The 21,978-nt window shown below is 41.0% G+C and overlaps 1 protein-coding gene across 1 annotated transcript; it reads left to right on the top strand.

Annotated features, from left to right (window-relative positions):
- The first annotated feature begins 312 nt into the window (after positions 1–312).
- LOC149464501 (NXPE family member 2-like) lies at positions 313–21,272 on the top strand. The gene is made up of 5 exons (XM_089674730.1): positions 313–419; positions 510–1,225; positions 13,275–13,336; positions 15,422–15,640; positions 20,638–21,272. The coding sequence occupies exons 1-5, from the start codon at positions 321–323 to the stop codon at positions 21,171–21,173; spliced, it is 1,632 nt and encodes a 543-aa protein (XP_089530856.1). The 5' UTR covers positions 313–320; the 3' UTR covers positions 21,174–21,272.
- The last annotated feature ends 706 nt before the right edge of the window (positions 21,273–21,978 follow it).

Raw genomic sequence — 21,978 nt, 5'->3', positions numbered from 1 at the left:
AGCTGGTAAACTGTGATTCTATATGTGTATTCTGCCCAGAAAGGTCACAATGTAACAATGAGGCTTGCTGGATTTCCTATATCATTCCAGTTTGTATGTGTTTTTTGCTAACCATTAATTAACCTCACATTCTAAACACAGAACCAGTAATGTGCCCATGACTTATTAGGAGAAACGTTAAAGAGCAAAAGAGCACGGGAACGGGACATTAACCATCAAAAAGGCAGTCAGCATGAAAGCTGCTTAAACATTGGGTTAGCCATTGTTTTAGGATCTCCCTATAATTGTATGCCTCACTTGTGTTTCAGGAGACCAATAGAATGTTCAAATCAAGCAGAAAAGGTTATGTGATCATTTTGTGTTGTACAGTTATCGTTATGGTGGTGTTTAGCTACTTCGTTCATCTACACTTCAGACAGGTAGGTTCTTCGTTGTAGACCTTCACTTAAATTGTGTCTGTGGGTAAAGCTAAGTATGTAACAGTAGAAATGTTGATGATTTCCCATCAGCCTTCAAATGTACACCTTCTCAATGTAAAAAATCATCTGCCACCTGCCTTTGAACACATTGGGTACATGACAACAGAACCCAAAGCCATCAACCAACAAACAGCTGAAATAATGACTATGATACAAAGTACAATTCCCCAAAATGTTACCATGTATTTTAATGAAACCACCAGCGCACTGAATAGCAAAGCAATAATCATGAACTATAAACCCAATTATTGTGTTGGAGAGACTTTGATTGTCCTGGTTGAGATGTTCAATTATCTGGGAAAAAGGAAGACTTCTGGAGGAGACTTCTTACTGGCCCGGATCTTTTCACCAAAGCTTGGAGCTGCAGCTTCTGGGAGAATCGAGGATTTCAATAATGGAACTTACAATATTTATTTTAAATTATTTTGGGAAGGACAAGTACAAATCTCCATTCTCCTAATGCATCCCAGTGAAGGGGTAGCTCTATTGTGGAAAGCGAGGAATATGGGGTCCAGTTTTATCAGCTACACAGGAACATTCCTTAATGAAAACAAAGAGGTACATACAGAATGTGGATTGCACTTGAATTCCCAACAAGAAAAATGTGAATATATGGACAGAAAATATGGAGAAGTTTTCTACTGTATCAAGTTACCAGCAGTACCTTGTGAGGCTTTCATATCATTAAGGAGTGCGAACACACCTTATACATACCTCACCAAGGAGAACAAGACTCTGTTTACCACGTAAGTACTTCCTAAGATTACTTTTTTGTTACTGGCATAGTTTGTATTTAAGTTTATGAAGATGGTGCTGAACATTAAAAGGTATAGCCATGTTTTGGAAAGAGGATAAATCATAAAAAGTAGAATTCAGACTATTTAAAGTAAACCTTTGGGCTAAGTTGGACTATGTAAAATAAGTAAAATATGTTAAAGAAATATGCAACGCTAATATTGATAAATCCGGTGGAGACAAGTAATAACACATAAGTTAGATAGTTCAGTCCTTATAGTGATCAAGCAAAGTGATTATGTGCAGGTATTCAAAAGTCCATGGTCAATGATAACGGTGACTCTTGTGTACTTGTGAATGTACAAACAATGCACTAACCAGATAGCGCATTGATTGCGCATGGAGCAATTAAGACCTACTCCTGGTGCTCTGAACTTGTAATGCCAGGGAGATGTCATCCGCAGGTCAGCCACTAGATGTCCTCAGTAATCATTCCACCAGGGCCATCAACAGCAGGAGGAGGGGGAAGTCATATATCAATCCAAATCCTCAGTACCTTCCAAAACGGGCTCACATGGAAATAATGAGCCCCAAGAAAGCTTCTAATAGTGTAGTAGTTCTTTAATGGTCAAAAATCCAGCATAAAACAAGTAAATCAAAATTTACATCAGGAACTGTTAGGGCCACCAATCAGGATGGCCTTGTGGTATATGCACACAGGTCAGGGGCACCTCCCTGACGTGTTTCGTGTAAAAACACTTCCTCAGAGGGAGCATACTGACCATATGTTAAAAAGTACATAAAAAGGAGTTACAGAAAAAAAAAAATAATTTATACTGTATATACAGCCTCAATTGAAATTTAACTTTTTCTGTTTGGTCTTTAACTAGTTGCCGACCGCAGATAGCCGAATGACGGCTGCACTGCGGCCGGCCAGTTCTGAGTGGACGTCATATGACGGCCTCCCAGAACACGCTCTCCTGCGCGCCCCAGGGGGCGCGCACCCGGCGATCTCCGTGATCGCTGTGTCCTACGGACACAGCTGATCACGTGATGTGGTAAAAGGCCAATCACAGCGGCCTTTTACCACGTGATCAGTGGTGTCCAATGACATGCTGATCAGAGGGAAATGCAAGTGCCGGTTCTCGGCTGCACTTTCCTCACGCTGTCAGATCGTGAGGAAAGTACTGCCGAGAACCGGCAGTTGTCAGAGCGGGGATCGGCACCGATCATCAGGGCACTGATGATCAGTGCCCTGAGGATCGGTGCCCAGCAGTGCCACCCGCAAGTTCCGCCCACCTGTGCCCAGCAGTGCGCCCACTAGCTCCGCCCACCTGTGCCCAGCAGATCACCCACCTGTGCCCAGCAGTGCACCCACCTGTGCCACTCTGCAGTGTCACACACCTGTGCCCAGAAGTGCCACCTACCTGTGCCCAGCAGTGCCACCCACCTGTGCCCACCCACCTGTGCCCACCAGTGCCACCCACCTGTGCCCACCCACCAGTGCTGCCCACCAGTGCCACCCACCAGTGCAGCCCAACAGTGCTGCCAGTCAGTGCCACCAGTCAGTGCCCAGGGGTTGTGCCAGTCAGTGCCGCCAGTCAGTGCCCAGCAGTGATGCCAGTCAGTGCCGTCTATCAGTACCCATCATCAGTGTCACCTATCAGTGCCGCCTATCAGTGCTGCATATTAGTGCCGCCTATCCGTGACACCTCATTAGTGCTGTCTATCAGTGCCGCCTATCCATGCCACCTCATTAGTACTGCCTATCAGTGCCCTTTAGTGCTGCCTATCAGTGCCCATCAGTGCCACCTATCAGTGCCCATCAGTGCTGCCTCATCAACGTACATCAGTGAAGGAGAAAAAATACCTGTTTGAAAAATTTTATAATAGAAACAAAGAAACTTTTTTTTTTTTTTCAAATTTTTTGCACTTTTTTTATTTATAGCACAAAAAGTAAAGCGCCCAGCGGCGATTAAATACCACCAAAAGAAATCTCTATTTGTGAGAAAAAAATGATCAAAATTTCATATGGGTACAATGTTGCATGACCGCGCAATTGTCAATCAAAGTGCGGCAGCGCTGAAAGCTGAAAATTGGCCTGGTAAATAAGGGGGTATAAGTGCCTGGTAGGCAAGTGGTTAAATCCACTCATAACATTGAAAGACCAATAAGGAGACTTAGGAGACAGAAAGGAAATTAGCCAGGCTTGATTTTCCTTTGATTTCTGGATTAACTGCCTGTTACTTGTTTTTTTTTTTTGTTAGTGAAGGTAACTTGGCTTATTCATTTGTTTTAAATGCTCCATTTGACATGTGACAGGTTTAATTAATAGAAATAATGTATACGAGCGCACCTACAAATGTGATATAGCAGCTGTACACCAGGTAACCATAAACCCAATAAAACAATATTATAAATCAATTGATGCAGTGCTGGACAAGAGATATTATAGGTATATGAATAAATAAATGGAAGCAAGTAGTTCATATGGTGGTATCAAGGTGACTTCAGGTGCTCTCATCTATTCCTATTCTCCAGGTGACAAAATACTGTGCGATATAGTGCAGAAGGAATGCACACTCACCAGAACGCACAGTTTAATGAGCGTTTGTATATATATATATACTGATCCCTTGAGGTCATCAGCTGGTCAAGGTGGGGTTTGAAATCCAATGATCTCCCTCCAGTACTACTGAGTATTGCTGTTAAAACATCAGGATGATCCCTCGGATATTGGCCTGTGTATTCCTCCTCAAGTGATAAGGACACTCCTTCACCAGCAGTAAACGGATGACTGTAAATTAATACTCCCCAGGGGAGTCAAAGCAGAGACATCTCCATAGTGTAGTAATTAGGTATTTATTTGTATAAAACGAAGATGAACATTGATGTGTCAATCAAATAAAAGCAAGTTACAGTTAACAACGTAAGAAAACATAAACAATATTCTTTCACTTCATGCACTACGGGTAGAACATATAATATAGATAAATGTATAACATGTTATAGTAAAAACGTGGTATATCTCCTCGAATGCTCATGCAAACTCCAGTGTGTGGGACGTACTACTAGACGTTTACGCGATAGATTGAGAGAACATATCAATAACATCAAAAAGGGTTATAAGGATCACTCTTTGTCCTATCATTTTAAACGGAAACATAATAATGACCCATCATCCTTACAATTTGTTGGAGTAGATGTGGTGCAGCCCCATTGGAGGGGGATCAACAAATTGCGAGCAGTCTCACAACTCGAAACACGCTGGATACATGAGCTCCAGACCTTGCATCCAAAAGGCCACAATATAGATATAGATTTGAATTGTTTCATCAATAATAGCTAACACGATTTTTGGCCATATGTTCCAGTTGTAACCTTAAGAGAATAGAACAGGGAATTAGATGGTGCTATTTTTGCTGTTCTCTTATTTTATTTTATGTTTCATGTTTATTTTTGCGTTTATTTTAATATACTTTTATTTGAGTTTTATTGCTATCTATTGATATTGGTGAGGATCATAATATCATGTTAGTATTTTATATGAGCTGTTTATGAATATTCATAATCTTAATTGTAACTTTATGACACTAATCATGGATAACATTAAGCATACTTTAAGTATTTTAAGTATTGGGATTATTAACTTGACATAGATAATATTGAATGTAACCTATGTTAATATGCCGTAATGTATCCCTATATATATCTTTATGAGTATACCTAGTCTATATGCTAGTGCTACATTTTATTTGGAATGAATTGGCTTTTTTATTTTGGCTGATTTAATATGACCTTATCATATCGCTTTAAGACCCTATTTCCTCTCATTAACATCAAGATACTACAAATTGAGTAGTTCTTAAGAGATAAATCTGGATTAAGAATGCTAGAGGCTCCCAGTATGTCTATTAGATAACGTATGCTGGTCAGCAAAACATATTATAATTATGTATATATAAAATAAACCAATGGAAAATGGCGCCCGCACGAACGTTCGGTCGCCTAAGGGTCAGACTTCTAAAAAATGGCGCCTTTCTAATGCGCATGCGCCTAGCATATATATTGGCGTCACACGGCTCGGCGTTATTGGCAAATCCCCCCAGACGACGTGCGTGTGCACGAAACGCGTAGGAGGAGCCAGGAACGCCGTGACGTCACGCCGCCGGAGCATCGTGGAGCTCCGGCGGCCATCTTTAACATTGGACGGTCAGTCCATAATTTCTCTTGCTTTTATTTGATTGACACATCGATGTTCATCTTCGTTTTATACAAATAAATACCTAATTACTACACTATGGAGATGTCTCTGCTTTGACTCCCCTGGGGAGTATTAATTTACAGTCATCCGTTTACTGCTGGTGAAGGAGTGTCCTTATCACTTGAGGAGGAATACACAGGCCAATATCCGAGGGATCATCCTGATGTTTTAACAGCAATACTCAGTAGTACTGGAGGGAGATCATTGGATTTCAAACCCCACCTTGACCAGCTGATGACCTCAAGGGATCAGTATATATATATATACAAACGCTCATTAAACTGTGCGTTCTGGTGAGTGTGCATTCCTTCTGCACTATATCGCACAGTATTTTGTCACCTGGAGAATAGGAATAGATGAGAGCACCTGAAGTCACCTTGATACCACCATATGAACTACTTGCTTCCATTTATTTATTCATATACCTATAATATCTCTTGTCCAGCGCTGCATCAATTGATTTATAATAGGTTTAATTAATAGATCACATTCTACATTGGAATGTATTCAGGAGTAACTGTTCCGTGAATAGCATACATCTCCCAGGTGGCTATTTGGTTGGTGGTCTCTGCGATCGGAACTTTTCCCCTTCAATGGGCTCAGATATTGTATATAATCCCACCTTGAAAAGAATAGTTAGAGAAATGGTTGTAGAGTTAACCTGGCCATAGATGGGTATAATCTTAAACAAAAATTCTAAGAAAATGTGTTCGTTTTTCTAATCACTAGTGGGTGAACATTTTGTTTGAAATTCTATCCATCTGTGATTCTGAAGCTGTTGATGGTGTTACACAAAGCTAAGAAGGGGAAATCAGTTGGACAGTGCCTTCAAAAGAGAATAATTGTATAAACATTCCCTCTCACCAAAAACCCTATTCTCTGTTTATAAACGGCCTCCCCGCACCCTGCTTGTGCGCGCTCCCTGGGAGCGCGCAGCACCGCTGTCCAGTGCCCGCTGTGTCCTCCGGACACTGGAACACCGATCGTCGGACGGGACCTCTGTACGAGGTCCCGATCATGTGATCACTGATTGGCCAATCAGTGATCACATGCAAAGTAGTAAGCAAGATATCACTTGTGACATCATTGCTTACTACGTGTGAAATCTGTGAATGATCACAGAGGTCACATGGTACAAGGCTATTCACAACAGCCTTGTACCATGTGACAAACTGTGGCCAATCACAGCTCACTCAGTAGTTCTCAATGGCTGCAAGACTGCAGACAGAGAGAAGGAGAAATTATTGCTTTTACATCCTATATGGGTGTAAAAGCAATCAGTGTAAAAAAAAAAAAATCTTCATCACCCCCCACAAGTAGTACAGTGTCACCATGGTGACACTGTACTGCTAGGGTGACAGTATGTAAAAAAAAAAAAATCCATAAATAATAATATAAAAAAAAAAATGTAAAAAAGTGTTTCAAAATTATAATTGGTTATAAACTAATGTTTCTTATTTTTTTTTTTTTTTAACTAAAAAGATAACGGAATACATTTTGGCCAAGATTTATGAAGAAAGATTATTTATTTGCAAAATTTTATAAGAAAAAACACTTTTATTCAAAATTTGTGGACATTTTCATTTACATAGCAAAAAAAAAAAAATCCCAGTGGTGAATAAATACCACCAAAATAAAGCTTTATCTGTCTCAAAAAAATGGTTAAAAATTCATATGGGTACAGTGCTGCATGACCGCGCAATTGTCATTCAAAGTGTGATAGAGCTGAAAGCTGAAAATTGCCTTGGACAGGAAGGGGGTGAAAGTGTCCGGACAGGAAGTGGTTAAAGGTCGCATTGTCATGTTTTTACTGATTGTACATCTTATCTTATCCATGCTAATATCCCCAAGAGGGGAATGTCCTCCCAGGGGTATAAATTATGTGACTGGGTTTTACCAAATAGGAGAGAAATCTACAAACACCCTGAGAGCTACTTGGGTAGAGATCACCTATGGTTACCATAATGGGACTATGGTCAGAGATAACAAGATCAGACAGATCGAAATCGCTTAGCATAGGAAGTAATGACAGTGAGCTAAAAAAAGTAATCTATTTGAGAAAAGGAATTGTGAGGTGCACAATAAAATTTGTCTGCCTTCTATGTGGGATGTGAGAGCTGCCTGATATCCAAAAAGTCCAGGGAGGTGAATACCTGAGAGAGTAGGGTAGGTGCAGACTTACTTGTGGACACAGATCTAGGACTAGGGGAGTGGTCCTCCAAGGGTTTCATAACTGAATTGAAGTTCACCCCTCCTACTAGATGAAGATTTGTGGGAGCACTAATGACACAAGTGGAAAGATCTTGAAAGAAGGGGGTGCCTGGGGTGTTGGGAGCATAGATGTCACTAATAGCAAGATCATAATTGACAATAGATATATAAACTGCTGGCTTCCATCCCTCTGAATCTGCATCAATAGTTCTCAGTTTGTAGAAAATATTTTTATGCAATAGAATGATCTCTCCAGCTTTGCGATTCACAGCAGACAAACCACAAACTTCTCCCACCCATAGTTTATGTAGATGGTTGAAATTGCCCTCAGAGAGATGTGTTTCCCGCAGTAAGGCTACATCAGCTCTAAGGCACTTCAAGTGTCACAACACCTTCATGCGTTTGTTGGGTGATCTCAGAACTTTTACATTTCATGAGATGATACGCACAATTAGGTACCCAAAGGAACTAACAACATAGAGCAATCTACATTATAGGACACTAGGCACAATTGGCTGCTTAGGATGAATGGTAGACTCATCTCACCCATGAGATAGACAGAGTATTAGAAGATACAGTTGGAAGGAAACTCAGAAGAGGAGTTAGAAAAATGAAACAATAAATCAACCAAATACCAAGAATACCAGAAAAACTATGGACTCCCTTTTGTCCCACATGAAAGGATCACCATAGAAAAAACTCCTAGCAAATTCCGAGCTCCAAAAAAAAACAAAAAACATATTACTGTAGACAGTAAAACAACCATTTATAACCTGCCCAAAGGTCAGGAGCTAGGAGATGCATAGGGAGGACATTTTAATTGAACAGACAATCATGTCCCAGGTCACCAGTCACAGCTGCAGAGGAAAGACGTAATGGGAGACTTCCTCCATTACTTAGGGAGGGAGAGAGGCGAGGAAGAACAGAGGCACAACTCTAATAGCTGTGCCGTGCCATTAACAGAACAGTGGGCAGCAGACAGACACTAACTGAGACAACTTACCTCCACAACCAGGGGCGGACTGACAACTCATGGGGCCCCCGGGCAATAGGGGATCATGGGGCTCCTGTGTCCTTGCCCAAACTCAAAAAAGCCTATGAAAAAGGTACCAGGGGCATCTCATGGGGCCCCCTACTGCCCCCGGGCCCTCGGGCAGTGCCCAAGTTTCCAAATGGTCAGTCCGCCCCTGTCCACAACTTACCAACTTGCTAATCCTGACCTGGTCTCCCTCTGCCCTAGGCCCCTATAGTGGCTGTGCGGATGGCTGTTTTGCTAGTTCCACCACTGAATAGTAGACTAGGGAGTAGAGATGAGAAAATATCATTCTAAACTGAACTTGTCCTTTAACGTCTACATCCAAGAACAAAAATGTAATATATTGTAATTTTACAGTCTTCAGGTTCGCTGGCAGCTTTATTTTTCTTTTTTTTAGGCTAAAACATTTTCTACAAGTACAGATTATACTTGTTGATTCTGCTAGAAATCACATGTACTGAATAGCAATCTCAATACCAGTTCTCTTCTGTAAACTACAAGACCCTTACCCTTTGGTATGGAGATAAGGAGATGTTTGTAATCCATATCAGGAGAGCAGTCTAGGGTGACAACAATGGTTCCCCATAGATACAGCACGGTGAATGAGCATTTTCACACTAAGACAGAAAGTGTGCTACTGACAGGTTTACCAGGTGAAAATAAAGAAGAAAAGACTCTGAAAAGGCAAACTAATGCAGCTATCACATAGAAGGACTGGTAAGCTGCAATATATTACATGTTTGCTCTTGGATTTAGACAAACTTTTTGGGGGTAAACATACAATGAAGGGATATCAGCAGGGCTTTTTTCCCAAAGAATAGGTGCAGGAACTCCTAATTTTGAGCCACTCCTTGTATCCGAGCACTGTCCCTAGGTTCTACCCCGTACCCACCTTCCAGTACTACTTCTTTTAGAGAATACAGAAACAAAGTATCATTTTGTATTGTGTAGAGTTTGTTGATGATAATAGATCCCCTGCAGCCAGCAACAATATTATGATTATTATTAATACACAGGATTTATATAGAGCCAACAGTTTGTGCGGCGCTTTACAAAATGAAGGTAGACATTACAGTTACAATACAATTTGGTACAAGAGGAACCAGAGGACCCGGCTCGTTAGAGCTTACAATCTTGGAGGAAGGGTTGAGTGATAGAAAAGATAATAGCTGTGGGGGATGAGCTTCTTTAAAGAGAAAGGTTTTCAGGGAATGTCTAACGGTGGATGGATTAGGAGATATCCGGACAAATTGGGGTAGGGAGTTCCATAGGATGGGAGAAGCTCAGTAGAAGTCCTGGAAGTGAGCATGGGAGGAGGTGACACGGGAACTAGAGAGCAGAATGTCTTGGGAGGATCGAAGAGAGCAGTTTGGTTGATATTTTAAGACCAGGTTGGTGATATAGCTGGAGGCAGAGTTGTGGATGGCTTTGTAAGTTCTTGTTAGTATTTTGAATTTTATTTGTTGGGTGAGTGGAAGCCAGTGGAGGGATTGGCAGAGAGGAGTAGCATACACTGAATGGTGGGTAAGGTGGATGAGCCTGGCAGCAGTATTCATGATGGACTTGAGGGGGATAGCCTATGTAAAGGTAAGACATTGAGGAGGGAGTTGCAGTAGCCAAGGCGAGAGATAACCAGGGAGTGAATTAGGAGATTTGTGGTATCATTGGTTATAAAGGGGCGTATTCTGAAGATGTTGCAGAGGGTGAGGTGGCATGATTTGGACAGGGATTGGATATGAGCCTGAAAGGATATCCAGGGTTACCTCTAGCACCCTGGCATGCAGGGATGGGTTGATAGTGGTGCTATTGATCCTGAGGCACGTGGGGGAGGAAATATTATGAGCTCAGTTTTGGATAGATTGAGTTTTAGGAAGTGGTGTGACATCCAGTCTGATATGCTTGTTAGTAAATCGGTGATACGTGTGGAAACTGATGAGGTGAGCTGAGGAGTAGAGAGATAGATTTGTGTGTCATCAGCATAGAAATGGTGTTGGAAACCATGGGAAGCTATCAGCTGACCCAAGGAAGAAGTGTAGATCAAGATTAGGATAGGTCAAAGGACAGAACCTTGGGGGACCCCCACAGTAAGAGGAGTAGGAGAGGAGGAAGTAGAGTTGTAAGTGACACGGAAAGTGTGGTGAGATAGGTAAGATTCGAACCAAAGGAGAGTACAGTCACGGAGACCAAGTGAATAGAGTTTTTTGTGGAGGAAGGGGTGGTCAACTGTGTCAAAGGCAACGGAGAGGTCCAAGAGTAAGAGCACGGAATAGTGACCTATTGGTTTTAGTGGTTAGCAAGTCGTTTGTTAGTTTTAGGACAACGGTTTCTGTGGAGTGAAAAAGGAAATGATGTGGCGCTGCTACCTAAGAAAAACCTAAACCTGTAAAAAATAAACTTATAAACGCATTGAAATATCCACAATAAAACAAATAAAATGAATACACAAATCAAGTGATAATATAGTGCATGTGCTAAATGCCAACTATATAAGTGAAAAAAGGAACATACATAAGTTGATAATGATGCATAGACAACAAACCACACAACACTCACACCAATCTGGACTGATTTATACGTGATTGTGAGTAGTCTAATGATAAGACTACTATAGGTGCTCCAAATTTCTCAAAAAAAAAATACACCTCGCATAAAGTATCAAAACGCATGTACATGTACCATATATACAAAATGAACCAACCAACTAAATCAATATGTGAAAAAACACATCACATTTGGTGCAAATACTCAATGAAACGATGGAAAACACCTACATGCATAAAGTGCAAAAAATATATCTCATGTCGTGCAGAGCATACATATATATAGCACACCCTAATATGACAAAAAATGTCCAAGATGGGTGCAATACACATAAAATATGAAATCTTGTGAACTTTAGTGAACTGTGGAGATGGTGACAAGAGGGCATCCACTAATGGAAAAAATGTGCGCTCACCTCCCCGCAACGACCTGTAAAGGGTCACAACGCTATCAGGATCTCTATCACTGGATCCTTCATGTGAAAAGCTCCTCCATAACCGCGTCACTTTCTCCTGGATGACATCCCTCTTTCAGACTGGTATATGTAACGGCAGACCTCTTTCCCGTAGTGTAGTAAGTATGGCCAGTAACTCTCATAGAATATAAGCAGAAGCTCCAAATGGTGTAATACTGCTTTTATTAATTAATGTAGGTAACAGTAAGATATGCACTCACATGATCCTCCTTCTTGTGAACAGCATAAACAGATATTTCCCTTCACAATGGGTGTAGCTGAATGGGTGCACAAAGATGGGGTCCGGCCGGAAGTGCGTCACCGTGCACCAATGCGTTACGTCATGTGTCTTGTGACTTCCTTTTTTTTTTTTGAGAAGTTTGGAGCACCTATGGTAGTCTTATCATTAGACTACTTGCAATCACATGTAAATAAGTCCAGATTTATTTATTTATTTCAGGTACTTATATAGTGCTGTCAATTTACACAGCCCTTTACATATATATTGTACATTCACATCAGTCCCTAACCCTCATGGGGTGTACAATCTAAGGTCCCTAACTCACATTCATACATACACATGCGAGGGACAATTTAGACAGGATCCAATTGACCTACCTGCATGTCTTTGGTGTGTGGGAGGAAACTGGAGTATCTGGAGGAGACCCACGCGGGCACGGGGAGAACGTGCAGGCTCCAGGCAGGTGGTGCTGTGGTGGGGATTTGAACCAATGACCCTAGTGCTGCCAGGCGGCAGTGCTAACCACTAAGCCACTGTGCCGCCCCGGTGTGAGTGTTGTGTGGTTTGTTGTCTATGCACATACAATGTGTTTAGGCATCATTATCAGCTTATGTATGTTCCTTTTTTCACTTATATAGTTGGCATTTAGCACATGCACTATAATATTACTTGATTTGTGTATTCATTTTATTTGTTTAATTGTGGGTATTTACATGCATTTATAAATTTATTTTTAACAGGCTTAGATTTTTCTTAGATAGCAACGCCACATCATTTCCTTTTTCATTTTTTGATTTATCATCTGGTATGTGATTGGATGTTGGCAGCTTCATTTGATTTTCTTAGTATAGGCTTAGTAGAGCAGGAGGTTTACACTTTTTATTAGTTTCTGTGGAGTGTTGTGGGCAAAATCCAGACTGAAGGGGATCGAGAAGGTTATTCTCAATAAGGTGTCAGCTCAGCCGTTTGTAGACTAGACTTCAAGGAGTTTGGAGGCAAAAAGGAGTAAGGAGATGGGTCTTAGGTTGCTAAGATTGGTTTCAACAATAGACCCCCCCAGCAACAAAATATCCCCCTGCAAAAATATATCCCCCGGCAGCCAACAATGGACCCATCCCAGGAACAATTGAACCCCCCAGCAACAATAGACCCTCCAGCACTACTCATTACCTTTCACCATTACAAACATTCAGTGCTGGAGGTGCCGGAACAGCGTTCCCCCATGTTCCTGCTGAAAAAAAGCCCTGGACATCAGTACCACTGAAATACTAAATGTATTTCTTGTTTTTTTTTTTCATTTTTTATAATTAAAGGTCCAACATTGGCAAAGAAATTCCCAAACAAGTTGGAAGTATTAACGTTTTAAAATGCCCAAGTAAGTCTGCATTTTTATATTATTTTTATTGTTGGTAAATTGAAAGGAGATTGTATAGTCAGATGCATTGTCTGTGGTCAGCTTTTTCAGCTTTTTTTTTGCTAAAATCAATTAGCTAAGTAAATGTTCACTTTGCAAGGTGTATGTTACTAAATAAGGAGAGCCTGTGTTCACTTTGACTCACCCGATTAAGTGATTAGAGGAGTAATAAAAACATGATTTTTGTTAGCACAGGCAATTGGTTGCTATACCACCTGTAGCTATGCCATATCAGGAACACCCAGTACGATCTACCACACATAAACTAACCACACCACTGACATATCCTAATGTTTGCTTAGGATAGAGTGGGGAAAGGTTACAGCCTTTACCCTTTTTTTTTAAAGGGGGTAATTCTTCCCAGTGACCACAAGTGTAAGGAACATTTTTCCCACTGACCATCACAGAGACAAGAAAGGTATTTCAAGGGTTCCTCTGTGTTGAAAATGTCGAGGAAGTCTGGTCCAATGTTTCTCTGTATCTTTCAGCTCCAGCTGTTCAGCACTACACAAGCTATCTGCTGCAGTCACAGAAGTGAACATGTACAGCAGTGACTTATCTGCTGGCTGTAAGTGGTAGCTAATATAAAATTATACATAAAATTCCACTTCATGTCCCTTGCAAAAAAATAAACACATGTAGCACTACCCCCTTAGGAGTCGCTGACCTTTGGGTCCCCCTATAGTTCTGCACAGCCAAGCAACACACATTTGCACACTGGAGACAGTAACCAGTCCTTGAGCTTGGTTTTGATGTTTTATTAAGGGGTATTGAACTTGGATGGGGTTGAGGGGTGCATGGGATGTTCAAGGAACTGTGAACTGCGAGGACAAACTCCTTAGCAACTATGTACAAGTCTATGAACAAATGAACGTCTCTCCTCTGAGAGCATTCCAGTCCTCTCGTGTACCTCTTCAGACCCTAGATGAATTGTCCTCTTACCTGGCTGTACTGAGGGTATTCCCTGGGCAAGGGGACCCAGAGGCTGACAACTTAAAGAGTCCCAGCTGAGGAGCTAGTTGGGCTTTCCACATGACTGCCCTCTCTCCATTTTTGGCCCAGGGAGTATAAGATTACTCACACTGATCTTCCTGATAACTTATTGGGTCAGTGGCTGCTTTCAGGCCTTTCGCTGGGGTGGCTCCTTCCGTTCTGCTCAGGTTGTCCCTCCTGGAAGATGGTGATACAGTGGAGACTCCCTTGTCCAGCACCCCCCTGTAGGTAGGCTCCTTCCCTGGGCCCCCTCCCAGGCTCCACACTTCAGCCTCTCACTCTATCTTCCACTCGACACACTGACTGACATTCCCAGGCCCTCTGATTCTTAAGGGTTGCCTTCATCACCATGCCCAACCACCTGCCAGGGGATTGGCCAAGGTCCCTCAAGCATAGAGATCATAGATTCCTTCCTCCCTACATCTCTGCTCCAGAAAGCTCTCAGGTTTCTGGAGAGGTGGGAGAGCTCCAGAATCTCTGACCCTCAGAACCTTCCTAGCCTGTCCTGAGGTAACCTATGCCTCACTTACAGGCTTACTCATTCCAGGCTGCTACTCAGCCTCTGACTGACAAAAAAAACTTTCTAGCTAACCTGGAGGGTGCTACACAAAGTTTGTAGCAGGACCCCCGTCAAGTTTGTATTGCTGTCTGAGATTTCCCTTCTCTCTTTGTCCTCATTGCAATTTTCCTTGAACATGAAGTGAGTGAGAATCAACAATTTTACAGTTGCCACCAGAACAAGAGTAGATGGGAGCCTATAAATGTCATAGATTAAATCCTCTCAGTTTGGGGAGATATCCACTCACTTCTTGTTATGTCTTAAGAGTAGGAAATAAAGTGAACTCTGACCAATGAGGACACATCTGTTAGAGGTTCTAACCTTTCTTTACTCTTTTTTGAAACACAAAAAAAATTGACTGGAGTTCCACCTTGATATTTAATTATAGATTCCCTATAGAATTTATAATTACACTAATTTGTACTAAAAAAAAGACCAAAAGAGCTTTTTGAACTTAACAATAAACTTATTATGTTAACACAATTCTTTTTCAGAAACTTCTATGAATGTGACTTCAAAATGCCAAATTGGGACCTCTCTTCCCTTCCCTAGCGGTTACTTCCTGCAGAACCAATGGTTCCCCTCAAATTGTAATCTTTCTTCCTTTGAGCCCTTAATAAACATAAATAAATGTTTGGCTGGCAAAATGATATATTTGATGGGCGATTCAACAATTCGTCAATGGATAGAATTCTTCCCAAAAGTCATAAAGAGTAAGTATCCATGTTGATATTTTAAAGCATAACCCCTGGGAATGCATGATTTAAATAGTGGGCTTCTAATGGTCTCCAGGTGACACATTTTTAAGAAGTCTACTTCTTCACCTAAAAGTGGTATAAAACACAAACACAAAAATGTACAATATAGCAGAGTACCAATTCTTTAATGTGCTGGCTGTGTTACTTTTCTATTTTTTTTTTTACTTGGGGGTCCGACCAGTAATACACTTCCTGTCTTAGGATGTTTCCACCCTGGATGGGGGAGATACTTTGGACAACAAATGAATCAAAATAAACTCATGTGCTGCTATAAAATCTAAAAGTTAAACAAGAGACTAGAATTAGGGAACTACACATATAAGTGAACTCAGACGCTAAAACCAAAACATAATTTATAAAAAAAAACAGTGGTGCGGTGCTCCTAACTGTATGTCCTAATAAAAAAGTAGTGTATTATTAATTCATAATAAAACCTATATATAATATATCACAAAGCATAAATAAATAAACAAATAAATCCAGAAATTATTATACTGTATATGGTGCAATATATAGTGCAAACAGTGTACCCTAGGCTGCTCTCCAGTGTGTGTCACACATAAAAACATGTTAAGTGATCTTTTCCACATATAACATCACTAAAAATCATGTTCTCTTGAAACATCCAGTGCATAAAGTGTCCAACATATTCAACTTGAAAAACGATAATATGATCCAGTGTTTGATCCAGAATATCACCAATCTACCAATAGGTGCAGTGCCAACTTGCTTTAACCACTTGCTGACCAGCCATAATACATATACTGCAGCTGGGTGGCACCTACAGGCAAAATCATGTACATGTATGTCATTTTGCCTGCTATGGTTCACATATGGTTCACCACAGATTGTAGGAAACAAATTCATTTTATTCCCCTATCCACACAGTAAGTGATGATGGGGGAATTCCTCCCTTGAATCTATTGTGTGCTCCAGTCCGGGGGATATGGGGAGCCATCCCTGCCAGGAGAACACAATTATTATTGCTAGTGACTACTAATTGCATGCTAGAAATCTGACATGACAATCAACGGTAGATCTTCTTAAGGTCAGTGTCAAGACCATTCTTGCAAGACAAAGCATCCAGTAAAGGTGGTGTTATGTGTCTGAAAAACAAAAGGAAAGCAAAAGGACCAGACTTTTAAGATACACAATGACATGTAATATTTAAAACCATGTTGCGCATGCGCCGATCGCCGGGAAAATGGCCGCCGCGATAATCGCTGGCGCCTTTTCCACAATAAACTGGACATATAAACAGCTCTTTTGGACGTCCCTGCATATAAGCCCAGGACCCTTTGATAATGTGCACCGCACGAAACGCGTCAGAAGGCTGCAGTATCTGGACGTCTGACCACCGCAGGTGGTCATCCTGATTATTATCTGGTCAGTGTTGCATTTGCATTTTTACTTTCACTATACATGTTGTACCTTTAAATAAACTTTGTTCATACAGTATCACACTATGTGGTGTCCCTTATTGGGCTCTCTTCTATGAGAGTCCCCACTTGCAGAATCTGCTCTAAAAGGGGACCCCGGATGGTGACACGCTTGAGACACGCTTATGAAATTTGAAGCATATACCCAAGGTGCGATTGGAAGGTGTAGGATCCTGTCCCTATCTTGGCCATTGATGATCACTATCTGATACCACAGGATAAATCCTACATGCGTTTTTTGACGCACTTCTGGTGAGTGCGCATTTTCACCATGTGATACACAGAATCTCATCCCACGCACCTACTAGGATCTATTGGATCCCCATGTTTGACCTATTTTGGGACTTGTCCATCTCACTTAACTTCACCGTAGTGTGATTTGACATTTGCACTTTATTATATATGTTATATATGCCATTTACTATTATAGCACTGCACCTTATATATGGTTTTAGATATATATATGTTTATGTACTTTATTGGAAGGTTCTCTCTTGGTTACCTTTTGGTGTTCTAGCCACTTTGAGATCTCCGGATAGCGCTCGCATATTATCTATTTAATATTTAAAACCTGCTTTTTATTTACCACTGGAAGTAAAACATACATGTAATACATTAAAAGAAAGAAGGTTCACATGTCTATTTGATAGCTAATGATCTCATTTAGAGAGTTTAGTCACACTCCCAGTCCTAGTTTCTACAATCACATATGTTATGTTAATACACAATATACACTCACCGGCCACTTTATTAGGTACACCTTGCTAGTGTCAAGAAAATATTCATTAAACCGACACCACCAGCCTGATCAGCTGACATAAGGCAAGATAGAGCCATGCTTTCATGTTGTTTACGCCAAATTCTGACCCTACCATCTGAATGTCGCAGCAACCAGTTTGCCCATTCTCCTCTGACCTCTGACATCAACAAGGCATTTTTGTCCACAAAACTGCTGCTCACTGGATATTTTCTCCTTTTCAGACCATTCTCTGTAAACCTTAGAGATGGTTATGCATGAAAATCCCAGTGAATCAGCAGCTTTTAAAATACTCAGACCAGCACATCTGGCACCAACATCCCTGCCACATTCAAAGTCACTTAAATCCCCTTTCTTGCCCATTGTGATGCTCGGTTTGAACTTCAGCAAGTCGTCTTCACCACGTCTACATGCCGAAATGCATTGAGTTGCTGCCATGTGATTGGCTGGTTAGCAATTTGTGTTACCAAGCAATTGAACAGGTGTACCAGTGAATGTATACACATTGTACTGTATATTGTACTCAATCATTGTAGTGACAGCATAATTAGGACATCAAACTGGGAGTGGAAATAACTCTCAGCTGGACGCTTCTCCTGGAAAAGAATTCTGCTTCCTCAGGAGTATGAATGAGGTATATATTATTTCACCTGGAACCATGCTGACAAGTGATTCCGGGGCAAATACCATGATAGTGCCAAGGAGATACAATGAGAGAAAACACTACACTAATACAAAACTTCAAACTACAAAACAAAACTGCATGAGAATGGGGGCCAGTTCATAGGATTTTTGGACCTAAGTATTAAGGAGGTACTGGATAGATGTGGTCTCAGTAAGCCTTATACATATTACTGAGCCACCATTAGACCTAAGTATCCAGAACGTACTGGAGAGAGGTGGCCTTAGTAAGCCTTATACATATTGCTGAGCTATCACCATTGTCTATAAACAGTAAGAAGCAAACATGAGCAAGGAAAAACCTTAGCTCTAAATCCCTCAGGAACAGTCATTGAAAATGACTGTTCCTGATCTATTATAACCAAGTAAAAAGGGTTCTAGTCCACAGGGGCCAAGTGATATTTTCCTTGATGTAAAAAGGGAAGGGGGTGGTCTGGTATGGTGCTCACCCCTACAAGGCAGTGTTATTTGTCTGGCTAATCTCATGAGGGCCACATCAACTAAGGGGGTTGACTCCAGATGCTAAACATACTCATTCCTGAAGGGATGAAGCTTCCCCATCCTGCTTTGGAGCAACATTATTAAAAAAATATATTAGGAAGTCTTCATGGCTTTAAGCCACTTCAGTGTCCAATCAATTTACCTGGTTATCAGTTGTAAAAAAAACACCTTTCATTGGAAAGAGAAAATCAGACTCCTTGTTAAGACATATTAAAGCTCAACTGCAGGAATCAGAAAAAAAATCTACACTTCAAGTAGTTTCCCCCCACAATGCAAGGGTTAATTATTGTTGCTTATTATGTCTTGAGGGTAAGATATACTCAGCACTGTCCTCTTCTCCACAAATCTCCAATCTGTAGGCTGCCCCTTGGCGTTCCCCTGTACAATGCAAGGCTACAGGCTTTAAGTGTATATGGAGAAGGCAGGAGTGCAACGTGGCTGGGAGGACCTTAGAAAAGAAGCTGTGAAGGACCAGTCACACTGCTGGAAGAAGCCTGCTGGAATGCAGGATACGCATTTTTCCTTTTTCTGGCACCCATAGACATAACGAGCATTCAAAGGAGAAGTTCACTTTTGGGTTTCACCCATATTCAGGGTGTGACATGTAAAATGTTACAATTGTACCAGCCCCCACACCCCCCTGATCTCCCATTGTGACAGCTAGCGGGGTTCTTCTTTTTTTTGTGCCTTGAGTTGGACATTAAAGGACAGCTTTACTGGTAATAATGCATAGCATCTTGCATTTCTCATTGTGCCTTTTCTACTTTGCTCTGCAAACCACTATTCACAAGCCTTCACAGTTCACCACTTCAAATAGGATACTTAAAATCCTTTATTATTTTATGTTTGGCGGTCAAGGCCAATGTGCTTTGGCTAGAACCAGTCTGATTATTGTATAATAAAACAGGGCAGGAAGACACATGCTGAAGCATAACCAGAAGCACCAGGTAGTGTTGCTGGCATGATAACCTTTTAAGAACATAAGAAAGTTTGTGGGAGGTTGGGTTGCAGAGGTGCTTTCTCTTGTCCTGCATGGGCAAAGTGACAGCCAAGGATTAGGATTAGACTTTAGGGGGTGAGGTGTTATTTTAGGTATGAAGCAGATTAAGCATTACATGTTAGGGTTGAAATGAGCGTTTTAGGGGGAAGGTGAGCAATTATTTTTGGGGGGTTGATTACGGACCATGGTCAACTCATATAGGACAGATTACAGGTGGGGATGAAGTGCTGTTTATTGGGGCACTGACATAAATCCTGGGTGAGTTATGATGCCTAATGTACCCTTTACAAATTGCTCAAAATAGCAAATCATGGGCAGAAAATATTTATTGAATTTAAATACAGGTTTATCCTGACTGAGCTGCATTTGTTTAACTTTAAATCACTATATTATTGTTCGTGTTGAGGTTTTATAGTGTTTTGGTACTGTTTCTCAAAAAGTTCTAAAACTAGTCTTCTGCTTAACAATAAATCAAGATTTATGTGGTGGATTTTTGCCAAAGTCTGAAAAAAATGGACTAAAAAATATGCTTTTTATAACACATAACCATTTGATTTTTTTTTTTTTTTAACAGATCTGAAATTTTTTAACACCCATATAGATGGTTGGCATAAGACCTACGTGTCATTTGACTTACAAAACAACATCTACATTCAGTGGAAGAAACATGGACATCCATTTGTAACTATGAGCTATTTCAATGTCAAAGATCACTCCTACGTCGCCAATGAACTCAATCGGCTTGGTGGTGGCTCTAATACAATTGTTGTGTTATCTTTAGGACAGCACTTCCGGCCCTTTCCCGTTCCCCTGTTCATCAAAAGGCTTCTCAGCATACGAAGAGCCATAGAGAGCTTGTTTTTACGAAGTCCGGATACAAAAGTTATCATAAAGTCTGAGAACATCAGGGAGATTAACCCTGATGTAGAGAGATTTAGCGACTTTCACGGGTATATACAGTACCTTTTAGTAAAGGAAATCTTCAGTGGACTCAATGTTGGGATGATAGATGCTTGGGACATGACCACAGCAGATTGCTCTAGAAATGCCCATCCGCCGGAGCATGTTGTCAAGAGTCAGATCAACTTGTTTTTGTCATATATCTGTTAAAGACTTTTTTAATATATGTTTAATTTATTTTACTTTTAATATGAAAAATGTATTGTTAAAGCTAAACTCCCTGCAAACAATTAAATTCCCAGTTCTGTAGTATGGTATGGCTGATTTAATCTGCTATAGGATTTATGCTTTGGCCAAGTCATTCTGGATTTACAAAACCCTGTGAGACAGCAAAGCCTGGTTAGTGACATCAGTTTTCTCTACTGCAGATATCCACGACAGTTAGGTCACATTGCTGCCCCAGTTCGTGATTGGATAGTGAGAGGGGACAAGCAGCATTCTGGATTTCCCTGTCAGTAAAGGCAGTATACTTGATTGGCTCCTAGTGCCCTTCCCTCACAGTCTGAAATCTACTGTGTAGTGACTGGGGGTGCATGTGTGCAACAGACCTGGATGGCTACATTCTAGACCTGCTCTGCTCACCTCCCTAAACAACCATAGCTGCAGCTAACACTATTGTATCCCTTCAAAAACCTTACCTTTTTGCGCTCTAATCTTCTAACCATCTACTCCAAACATGGGATAGACTAACAAAGCCAAGGCCAAACCACAAAAACCAAAAACCAAACCTGAAGCTTCAGTGTAGAACTACTGAAAAGATGGAGCTGGCTCTACCTGTTAATGTAAGTACTAGAATCCAAGAGTTCTGAAGATGGCCTCATGTAGTTCCCTTCAGCATTACAAATGCCCTGCCCTGGAGCAGAGGCTCCTCTGCTAGACAAAATCAGAGGTAACATTCAGGAGGAAATAACTGCTTCTTGCAAATTATCAATCGAACTTCTCAAAGATCTCCAAG

Source organism: Staurois parvus, unplaced genomic scaffold (genome assembly GCF_062004578.1).
Source record: "Staurois parvus isolate SC_StPar_1 unplaced genomic scaffold, SC_StPar_1.0 ptg000151l, whole genome shotgun sequence".
Classification (NCBI taxonomy): Eukaryota; Metazoa; Chordata; class Amphibia; order Anura; family Ranidae; genus Staurois; species Staurois parvus.
Note: the sequence above shows the minus strand (reverse complement) of the source record. Positions and strands in the feature narration are given on the sequence as shown.

Coding starts and splice junctions, on each gene's coding strand:
- LOC149464501 (XM_089674730.1), top strand. CDS start 321: ATGTTCAAATCAAGCAGAAAAGGTTATGTGATCATTTTGTGTTGTACA. Junction 420..509: donor TTCATCTACACTTCAGACAG/GTAGGTTCTTCG, acceptor ATTTCCCATCAG/CCTTCAAATGTACACCTTCT. Junction 13,337..15,421: donor TAACGTTTTAAAATGCCCAA/GTAAGTCTGCAT, acceptor ATTCTTTTTCAG/AAACTTCTATGAATGTGACT.